The sequence below is a fragment of the Microcaecilia unicolor genome, chromosome 11 (genome assembly GCF_901765095.1).
Source record: "Microcaecilia unicolor chromosome 11, aMicUni1.1, whole genome shotgun sequence".
Taxonomy (NCBI): Eukaryota; Metazoa; Chordata; class Amphibia; order Gymnophiona; family Siphonopidae; genus Microcaecilia; species Microcaecilia unicolor.
This window is the reverse complement of record NC_044041.1, coordinates 25844474-25856116: the sequence shown is the minus strand read 5'-3', so window position 1 is coordinate 25856116 and position 11643 is coordinate 25844474. Positions and strand designations below refer to the sequence as shown.

Genomic DNA, 11643 nt, shown 5'->3' with positions numbered 1-11643 from the left:
AGTTTCACCTTTGGGGAGGGTCATTATAATTTTAAAATTTTAAGCATGAAAGAACTTCAACTTCAGAACATTACAACACCCCCCAAGAAATGTGCAATGAAATATTTGTTGAATTTACAGACTATTAAAATGTTCTATATCCAGTGGTTGATCTTTATATCTTCCTTGTTACATCCAGACATAGAAAAAAACCTTTTCAGGGTGGTATATTTAAATCCCAGGGCGATGTGGACCACAGTTAATACAAAAGTGACAGTCGTTTTCACTTCCCAGTGTTTTGCTTTCTTAGGTTAGGCAATACTATAAAATCCTCTTCTTTCTGGACTTTGGGTCCGAGGGACTATGGGGCAGACACCATACAAATTGATTCAAGCTGCTGATCTCGAATTGTTTTCTCTGGTCGAATGCACACTGCCAGCCGCTGAGGATAGAATTGGAAGATAATGAAGAAGTTATGCCCAGCCAGTCCCCACTCATCTTAAACCAGTGCACTTTTCAAACAGAACCACCGCTTTTGACCGATAGAGATAAGGCAAATCGCAACATCTTCTCTAAGGTACGTGGGAGTCCATCGTCTGTGTTTCTATCAGCGAACTGTTGGTTTGATTTATGCAGGAAAGGTACATTGTACTGGACTTCTTGGGGACCTGCTTGCCTGAAACATTTCAAATTGCTGTATTGCTATCTCCTCTTCCCCCATCCCCTCCCCCCCAATAGTAAGATCATGGATGGTGAACTCCCATGCATCTTGGAGTATTGATTGCAAGTAGCCAGATGGGCTATTAGTATACCCATGAGCTTACACCTTGGTAAAAGGAACCCTAGGGGCAAAGAGGGCATGGAGGCACATGCATAACATTTTGCACATTTGCAAATACTGCACATTATTATTGGTAAACAATAAAACGCACATTTTTAAAGTTTTTTTCTGCTTGTTTTCATTTGATAATTGACAAGCAATGGCATGGGATAAAACACTAAAAGGATAAATTCTTCTTTCAACCCTTCACTGCCCAAAACACATGCCTTAGGCTGACCTGTTTGAGAGATCCCGGTGTCCATAAAAGCTTGTAGACCATATAGAAAGGAACGCAGATAAAGGATGAGAGTCCTATAAGGTATCCGACAGAGAAACTCCAGTTTGGGTACTGATAGTCGAAGAGCATGAGAGGGGGCTGGTCCAGAAGAGAGCTGACGATGATAAACTGTTAGACAAAATAATGGAAAACAGATTTTTGCAAAAACACATGCAGATGGATGCAGAAAAAAACATGGGGGAAGCCACTGGGGTTGGTAGCATGGAACGTTGCTACTCTTTGGGGTTCCAGAATCTTGTTACTCGGGATTCTAGAATCTCCTTGGGATTCTAGAATCTTGCTACTAATTGGGTTTCTGCCAGGTCCTTGTGACCTGGATTGTCCACTGTTGGAAGCAGGATACTGGGCTAGCTTGGCCTGACCCAGTGTGGCTGTTCTTATGTAAATGGACGCAGCTATGGATTTTGGTCTCCTCAGACACAAGTGTTGATCTTATTGTGATCTGAGATGGCCAGGGAAAATTTCCTAGGCTAAGGGTGGAATTTGAGTTTCTGATTTATTGTGGAGGAGGCCATTAACAGCCACAGATGTGTGCTGGCACTTCCATTTCTGTTTGGACTTCTGCACATTATTGCTGTTACCTTCCATGTTTGTTGCAGATGCTGTTCTGACTGGGAAGGTAAAAGAATAAGGGGTCATAGATTTGATATACCACCTTTCTGTGGTTCAACCAATGCGGTTTACATTGATTATACAGTGAAACCTCGTTTTTTGTCGATAATCCGTCCGAAAACAATCGGCAAAATCCGAAACTGACGAAAACCGAGGCAATTAACGAGGACGCCCAAAATCGGGAGAAGGACGTCCATCTTCCGATACAACTTAGGAGATGGATGTCCTTCTTTTTCGACGAAATCCGAGGCAACCGGCAAAAACCAAGACAAATTTCTAGTCGAAAAAAATCAATGAAATCCCAAACCGACAAAAACCGACGTCAACGAAAACCGAGGTTTCACTGTATGTGTACTTTCTCTGTCCGTAGTGGGCTCACAATCAAAGGTTTTGTACCTGGGGCAATGAGCTATGCACTAGTTTTCAAAGTGAAAGTATTATTTCTATTTTAGGCTAGATTTAGTAAAGTGCATTACTGTATTAGGGCTCCTTGTACTAAGCTGCGTAGGCGCCTACGCATGCCCAACGAGCACCAAAATTGAGTTACTGCCTGACTACCGTGTGTCTCTTGTGGTAATTTCATTTTTGGCACACGTCCGAAAAATATTTTTTATTTTCTGGCATGTGTAGCGGACGCGCACCAAGTGGCATTTGACATGCAAAGGTCGTTACCGCCCAAATTCTTTACCGCTTGGTCTATGGCTGGCGGTAAGGTCCGAGACCCAAAATGGATGCGCGGCAATTTTGATTTTGCCGCACGTCCATTTCCCAGTAAGAAAAAAAGAGGCCTTTTTTACAGGTGTGCTGAAAAATGATTCTGCGCACGCCCAAAACCCGCACCTACAGTACCGCAGGCCATTTTTCAGTGCGCCTTTGTAAACAACCCCCCCCCCCTAAGTGTGTACTAATGCTGTTAATGCTTGTGTAAAGGGCACTCAGATTCTGCTTTCAACAACAACAGCACAGCAGAGACCTCTAGGGGCTTGACTTAGTATTAGCTTTGTGACCTGTTGACTTAGAAATACTCTTACAACTTCTGGAACAAGGGACCCTCTGTCACCCGTGATTGACAGGGGTAGGATGAGACACCCTTTGGAGCAGGGGTTCTCAACCTAGTTCTTGGGACACGCCTAGCCAAGTTTAAGTAAGCCTTTGGTTCAGAACTGCAAATCTCTAGCCTGGACTGATTTATTGGAGTGAATGAAGTATGATCCTATAGACAAACTCTAAATTTACTAAAAGCAACTGCCCTGATGCTCACTGGGCAAACCAGGGTTACACATGTTATTAATAAATAAGTCCCATTGTATTATATGAAATCTGGGGTAAATAGCACACATTAATATATTTGTGCGTTCTATCATAGGAGTGCACTTCAGTAAACCCAGCTCTTTGTCTCTGAAATTTGTTGTGGGTACAGAATATATGTGGCCATTTCCATCTGCTTTTTCGGTGGGTAGAGATTTATTGGAGGAGCATTCAGGAAGGTTTCTCAGTGCTATCTACATACATAATTTTTCTCCCCACTTAAACCTAGTCTTGGAATTGTACCTTCTCTCAGTGCAGCCAAAAATCCATACTGAGGGAGAGAAACTTTCAGACAGCTGATTAGCACAGGTAAAACATTTTTGACCTGTGTTGATTGCTCTGTAAATTGTCCGTTTAGTATATTACACATTTCCTGATTGGCTGGTTTGTCACAGGACACGGACTGGATTTATTATGAAGAAGATTTTTTAGGGTGATGTTGACTTCCAGAACAAATATTACACAATAATTACTTTGGCTAAAACATTTCCCCTTGTTCTAGCTCGTGAAATCACTGTTCTAAGCTGACACATTCAATCTTGTCATTAGCAGTGGTTGAAATCTACATATATAAATGAGAGAAGTGCTTACCACTAAAAAGGCTGGGCTGATTGCTACCCAACAAACTTTCCAGAATATTCCTGGGGCAAAGCCCAGCATGGCTTTCACATCGTTACAAAATCTCTGTATTCCTGTTGGTGAAACAAAGAATATATGAGTGGAGGAATAGCCTAAGGATTGGCATAGTGGGTTGAGACCAGGGGTACAGTGGTGTTCCTTGGTCAGCTGGCACCTAGGGCAGATCACCACTGCGCACCCCCTCGATGCAGCATCGTGCATCCAGGTGCAGCATTGTTCCCCCCGGCGCATCACCTCAAGACACCCCCCCCCCAGATGCATTGCCTCTTACCTCCTGGGGTGCTGGGAGCAGCTGCACGGCTTTTGGCTCCGCTGGTTCCCTGCTCCCTCTGCCCCGGAACAGGAAGTTACATCACAGGAAGCAGGGAACTGGCGGAGCTGACAGGCTCCCTGTACCCCCTGCAGCGTGCACCTGGGGCAGACCGCCCCCACCGCCCCGCTCTCAGTACGCCGCCGCTGGTGTAGCCAGGTTCAATTCCCTCTGTGGCTCCCTGTGAACCTGGGCAAATTGCCTAACTCTTTATCACCCCAAATTAGGAAAACTTTTACAAAGTGGCGGTACCCGTACTGCCATTTTGTTGCGCGCCAATCCGGTACTACCGCCGGCCTACCATGGAACCCAGTGTTAGTCCCATCCCCAGCGTGACAGAATTTTTTTTTTTATTGGCAGGGGCTTACCCAGCGGTAATCTGGCAGAGCTGCACATTGCTTGGTTACTGCCAAGTTAGAGCGGGAGCCCGTACCGTCTCCTAAATAGGAGGCAGTAAGGGCTCCCCCAGGAAATGGTCACATGGCAAGTTTGTATTTACCGCACAGCCATTTCCTTTTTTTAAAAATCCATTGCGGTAAAAGGGACGTCGGAGCATGGCAAATCCATGTGCTGATGCTGCCACAGGGCCTCTTTTACCGCAGCTTTGAAAAAGGGGCCCTAAGTTTGTTGTTACAGGTACTTTCTTTGCCCCACTGCTTTCGTTGTACCACAGAAAGGTACTAGATCAGAAATCTAATAAGCAAACATGTTGTGCTATACTGCTCTCGTATACCATAAGGTAAATTTGGAAAACAAACAGAATAAAAAAACTTAATAATGGAAGCTTGGACCACATTATTCTTCATTGCGGCATCATTTTTCATTTCATTGGAGACAAAAAGTGTCAGATTTTACAAAGCACGGAATAAACATAGAGGATCCCTAAATAGAAAGAGGATGGCAAGAATGGTGCTTTGACGGCTGTGAGGAACTAAGGCCAGTGTCCCATATCTGGCAAGATAGATCCGGTGGGCTATGAGGACAACCCGAGTAGTTGGGTCTTAGGAACACTGCCAGGCAGTCTTTTATGGTTTGTGTCCCAAAATTGACAAAAAAAAGATCAGGATGAAGTTTGCATATTTTGTATCACACTCACGTTGGTTTAATCATGAATTGATAATGAACGTAACTGTTGGACAGACTGGATGGACTGCTCAGGTCTTTATCTGCCATCATGAGTTTATCTTGTTGGGCAGACTAGATGGACCGTGCAGGTCTTTTTCTGCCGTCATCTACTATATTACTATCTACTACATTACTATGAGGGCCCCTGTTTGGCAAAATTTCTGAGCTGGTTAATGGGCTGCCATCTTTTTATCTTATGCTGTGAAACAGTATTAGGATCTAGGGCTGTGCATTCATTAGCTTGTATTCATTTTGCTAGTGAGCCTTAAAAAAATTAGTGCATGCAAATTCGCGTTAATGTGTATATGATCAGTTTGCATGTATTAAAGTTATAATACTTGTTAAATTGTTTTTAAATTAAAAACAAATGCCTAAAATATACCAGGATTTGTTTCAGAGATGTTTGGCTGGATCACACAGGAAATGTACTTGGGTGCACAATGTATTACTCTCCAGTCTGAATTTTGCAAAACAACAATATTTAAGATCCAAGGACCAGATTCAATATATGGTGCCTAAAAAAATTGGCACGGAAGAAAACCATGCTTAACACTATTCTATAAACCTTGCCTAAAGATAGGCGTGGTTTAAAGAATATGCATAGCATCTGTCCCACGAGTAGAATTTAGGCACAGCCTTTCACGCCAACTAAAACCTGGTGTAAATGTCCATGTCTTCATTAGGTGCGGATTGGGCACATTCTGTAACTGTCCATGTAATTTTTAGGAATGCCCACAACCCGCCCGTGCCCCTCCAGTGGCCACGCCCCCTTTTGAGATCCACGTGGTCCGATTTACACGTATCACTTTATATAATGCGCTTAGTGAGCTATGCACATAAATCCTAATTAGTACAAAGCTAATCTTTTCCTTCTTTTTACCCCATTATATCAATGGACCTCCCATGTTAGAAATATGAATGTATAAATTCACAGCTGCCAAGTTACCCATTCCAGAAGGGAGACTTTTTGGCCAGTTTTGGATTTTTGTCAACCTCATCCTGGTGCATTATAGGACCTACAGCACTGAACTACAAATACTACACTGCTTTGGGATGTAAATTTAAAACTAGGACTTGTGAAAAAGTCTCCCTCCTGGGAATGGGTAACTTGGCAGTAAGGGGTTTGATAACAGGAGACAGCATGATGTCACAAGGTTGAAGATGGTCTCCACCCACTCCACCCAAGGAGGTTTTAATTCTTCCCAATGCAGCTGCCACCATCTTGGTACACCCAAAATAATGACATTGATATGGCAACAAGCTCAGCCTACTGGCTTCAGCCCACATAATGGGTCAGATGGGCTCATGTCATTGTGAATATTCTGAAAATGGACCAGCATAGGACACACTGAGTTAAATATTCTGAAAAACTACTCACCATAGAACCATGAAACAGCCATCGCCTCTAGCAACACAACAGCAAGAAGTGAGCAGCCGGCTCCAAACTCCTCGAGAAGTTTCACGACATATGCACCACCCTGGAATGGTACGGGCAGTCAGAACATTAATAAAAGAAAGGGAACTGGCTATGACTCTCTACTTATTTTGTATTTCTGGGTGCCAAATAGCTTGTGAAACAGAAGAAACATGGTTACCTATCTCTGACTCTTTGTGATGCTAGACAGAAAAATAAAAAAAGGAAGAGCAGTGATTTGAACTGGAAGAGAAAACCCTATTGGCTTAATATATACTGTGACATTTTTCTAATGTGCATCTCGACGCATTCCTCTACCAAGGGATTCAGCTGAAAGTCTAACCTCCCCCCCCCCCCTGTTTACTAAGCTGTGCAGCAATGCCAACACAACCCATTCACATGGGGGTAAGTCTCGTGAGTCAGAAAAAGATCCATTTATTGAAATCTGACAGCCAGTTGGGTGCACTGCTGTGCAAAAGGTTATCGGCTTAATACCCCGGTCTTCTGATCCCCAGGTCAGCTGGGGGTGTAGATGCCCAGTAGATGGGAAGTATGACCTGTTCGGGGTAGACTTCTACAGTCTATGCCCCAAAATTGGCAGGGGAAGAGAGAGAGAGAGATTTTAGTTTTTCGGTGTTTAAGCATGAAGATGTGAAACCTGTGCAATGCCAGATACATCTCTGGCCAACTTTCTGGGCAGGCTGGATGAACTGTGCAGGTCTTTCTCTGCCAGCATCTTCTATGTTACTATATTCAGTGGCGTAGGAAGGGCGGGGCGGTGGGGGCGGTCTGCCCCGGGTGCACGCTGCTGGAGGGTGCAGAGAGCAGCTGCGCGCCTATTGTCATTGTGCCGGGGGGGGGGTGTCACTGCTGCGGGGGATGGCGTGCTGCAGCCTGGGGGGATGGATGCCGCTGAACCCGGGGGGGGGGTGCGCAGTGGCGATCTGCACCGGGTTACTTCCTGTTCTGGGGCAGAGGGAGCAGGGAGATAGTGGAGCCGACAGGCACGCGGCTGCTCTCTGCACCCTCCAGCAGCCAAGAATGCACTCTGGGAAGGGGGGGGCTTGATGCGCCAGGGAGGGGGTGTCATTGCGCCGGGGGGGGGGTGTCACTGCGCTGGGGGGGTGGCGTGCTGCAGCCTGGGGGGATGGATGCCACTGCACCCGGGGGTGGGTGCGCAGTGGCGATCTGCCCCGGGTGGCAGCCGACCTAAGAATGCCACTGACTATATTAATATGTGTGCTATGATTTTTGGAGTGTTATGCTTGATTTTTGGAAGTAAACTTCTTCCAGTAGGTTACCTCTAACCCTGCTGGTAGTGGCAGTTTAGAAACTAAATCTGGGCTACAAACACTATAATGCCCTGTCAACACCTTCAGTAAAAACAGAAAACTAGATTTGGTCACCAGCTGCACTGCCCTACCCTAGCTAAGATAATATTCAAGCACTTTCTGATCTCATTTGAAACTTTCTTTAAATTAGTACCTTATTTTCTTACTCCTGTTACTCTATCTTATCTATCTATATGTTCCATCTTTGCTTACACCCTATGCTATCTACTAAAATGTTTTATTGTGTATTGTGTTGACATTGTAATGTAGCAAACTATGCCGTACTTTGTATTTTTATTTGAATATTGTTACTGCTGTAATTCTCTATTGATTTTGTTTGATTTATTTGCAGGGACGGCCAAAGTTCAAGGGGGCGTGTCAGAGGCGTAGCAAAGGCGGGACTTGGGTGTGCCTAACACTTGGACGTCCTTGACCCATTATCGAAAAAAACAAGGGTATTCCTGATGAACACTTGGATGTTTTCAGCTGGACCTGTTACGACTAAGGCACAAAAAGGTGCCTGAAATGACCAGATGACCACCGGAGAGAATCGGGGATGACCTCCCATTACTCCCCCAGTGGTCACTGACACTAACCCTCTCCCACCCTCAAAAAACATCTTTCAAAATATGACGTGCCAGCCTCTATGCCAGCCTCAGATGTCATACTCAGGTCCCAGGAGCAGTTTTAGTGGGTACTGCAGTGTACTTCAGACAGGCGGACCCAGCCCCATCCCCCCCACCTGTTACGTTTGTGGAGGAAACAGCGAACTCTCCAAAACCCACCAGAAACCCACTGTACCTACATATAGGAGCTCCCCTTCACTCGTAAGGGCTATGGTAGTGGTGTATAGTTGGGGGTAGTGGGTTTTGGGGGGGCTCAGCACACAAGGTAAGGGAGATATGTTCCTGGGAGGTGCCCGGTTGGTTTCCTGGCATGTGAGGGGGACCAGTGCACTACAAATGCTGGCTCCTTCCAAATGGCTTGCATTTGGTCGTTTCTGAGACAGATGTCCTTGGTTTCGAAAATCGCCGAAAATCAGAAACGTCCATGTCTAGGGACGACCAAATTTAAGGATTTGGACATCCCTGACGGTATTTTCGAAACAAAAGATGGACTTCCATCTTGTTTCAAAAATACGGGTTTCCCCGCCCCTGGATCGGGGCGTTTTGCGAAGACGTCCAAATCAAAACTTGAACGTTCCTTTCGAAAATGCCCCTCCACATGTTTAGCACATGCTAATTTATTTTTTTGTTACATTTGTACCCTGCGCTTTCCCACTCATGGCAGGCTCAATGCGGCTTACATGGGGCAATGGAGGGTTAAGTGACTTGCCCAGAGTCACAAGGAGCTGCCTGTGCCTGAAGTGGGAATTGAACTCAGTTCCTCAGGACCAAAGTCCACCACCCTAACCACTAGGCCACTCCTCCACACTTTAGTGTGTGCTAAAACAGTAATGCTCCCTTAGCAGTGCTTAGAAAAACAGGGCCCTTTAGACTTACAAAGTTCGATAGTTACCTATGGAACTTTGTAAGTCTAAGTGCTTTGAAAATGAGCCCCATAGCGGTACATGTTCTCTTGTAGTTGATGTGATGTTGAAGTATTATACTTTGAGACACTGCAACAGCACAAGTTATATAGGTTATGTGATGTCAAAGTATTACAACTTGAGGAACTGTAGCAGCACAAATTCTAGACAACGTGATGCATTATAGATCCATTTTACTAAAGTGCGTAGGTGCCTACGCACGTCCAATGCACACCAAATTGGAACTACTGCACGGCTACCGCGTGCCCCGGGCGGTTAATTCCATGTTTGACGCGTGTCTAAAACATGCAGTAGAAAATATTTTCTATTTTCTACCGCAGTGGTGCTTACCTGGCGGTAACTGGCAGTTTGTACAGGCTAACACTGACCACCCAGTTAGCAGGTGAGACACTACCACTAAATCAAAGGGTGGCAGTAAGGTCTCAGGCCGAAAATGGATGCACGCTGGTTTTAATTTTTGCTGCACATCCGTTTTTGGCCACACAAAAAAAGCGCCTTTATTCCAGGCACATTGGAAAAATGACCTGCGTGCGTCCAAAACACACGCCTACACCAGCACAGGCCACTTTTAGGTGCGCCTTAGTAAAAGGGCCCCCTGTTCTCATCACACAAACATTTGCATTTTTTTTTTTTTTTTACAAAATTCTCCAATGTGAAAGGCAATTCTATAACTAAGTGCCCATGGTTAAGCACATCTTGTGCACATAAGTGCCGAGAAAATGAGTATTTACACACTTAAGTGCACTAAGGGCATGTGTATGTGCTACTGTGTATAATCACAAAGGGCGTACATGTGGGTGGAACGTGGTTGGAGCATGGGTGACATTTAACTGTTAAATGCACCTGTACCGCATTTATGCATCAACAATTACGCCAGCTCTATGGCTGGTCTAACTGCTAGTGCGTAAGTTGTAGGCATACCGATGGTGGGTTTCTATAATTGGAACTCAGGGTACGCCGCTGGGGGCCCCTAAAACATGATGCCCAGTTATAGAAGAGACTAAAATAGTAATACCATTAGGTATTAGCGATAGGATCTCTTTCCCTGTGTCATGGATGTTGGAGTGCTGTCTTCCAAGCATTAAAATACTGGAAAATGGTAAGAATAGTATGAGTAGGGAGTTGGAGGGGAAACTAAGATGGCTGCCGCACCGGTCAGTTGCTGAGACGCTCTGTGAGAATTTGAGCTGAACTTTTCTCCTGTTTTTGAAATGCCTCATTCTAAGCGCAAAGGAGTGTTGAGATCAGCGCCTGCACCTACCTCAACCTCCTCACCGGCCCAAACATCTCTGGAACGTTTCTTCCCCGGGGCTTCCAGGCTTTTACGGGGAGCAGATCCCATTGCGGGTTTGTCTGGAGAAGCGGACTCCCCGCCGGGAGAGGAAGTCTCCCTATCTCCACCATCCGTCTCACTGATCCCTCCCAGCCCGGCGTCGAGGGCAGTCCTGGCGGGAAACCCCGTCGACCCTGGAGAAACGTCGATAGGGGAATCTAGTGAGGACCCAGGCATGCAAGCGACGACTCGGGGCGCTGAGGGAAGTGCCTCTTCCACAGCGCAGACCTCGGAGGTGACTCTAAAAACACTTAAGGTGATGTTGGACCAGATTACTATAACACTACAAAATACGTCTGGTGATGTACTTAACCTTAATACTAAATTTGAAGAATTGCATAAAACTGTAGACTCTGTTAAAAATGATTTGACAACGCAAGTTCAAATATTGCAAAAAGAAGTAGATACTAGAGAGCTGCACGGCTTCCGTCCCCGCGGGAATCCCGCGGAACCCGCGGGATTCCTGCAGGGACGGAGGCAGTTCCTGCGGGGTTCCTGCGGGGATGGAAGCCGTTCTGCGGGGTTCCCGTGGGGACGGAGTCAGTTCCTGCGGGACTCCCGCGGGGATGGAACCAGTTCTGTGGGCTTCCCGTGGAATTGTAAGCTCCACCTGCACCAGCCACTCATCTACCGAATACCAATTTCTTTGAGTGCTGTCTCCTCCTCCTCCTCCTCTTCCTCCTTGCTTTAACAGCATAAATGTGGAAAGTCTTCCATTAAGGAGGTGGTAGAGACACAAATGATGACGGAATTCAAAAAGGCATGGGATGAACACAGAGGATCTCTAATTAGAAAATGGAAGTTATAAAAAACCTAACCTTAAATGGCTGCATGTGTGTGGATATGTCAAGTGACGCTTAGATGGCGACTCTGGCTGTGATGAACTAGGGCTGATACCTGGCAGACTTGTATGGTCTGTGTCTTA

General features: G+C 45.6%; 1 protein-coding gene across 1 annotated transcript in view; it reads right to left on the bottom strand.

Moving 5' to 3' along the window:
• Positions 1-340: 340 nt before the first annotated feature.
• The window catches only part of LOC115479935 (sodium-dependent serotonin transporter-like), a 52833-nt gene continuing 41530 nt past the window's right edge, over positions 341-11643 (bottom strand). The window contains exons 10-13 of the mRNA XM_030218268.1: positions 6470-6569; positions 3609-3709; positions 1038-1205; positions 341-421 (exon numbers count right to left, since the gene is read on the bottom strand). Of these exons, the coding sequence (XP_030074128.1) occupies positions 341-421; positions 1038-1205; positions 3609-3709; positions 6470-6569 (450 nt within the window). The remainder of the gene's footprint in view (positions 422-1037; positions 1206-3608; positions 3710-6469; positions 6570-11643) is intronic.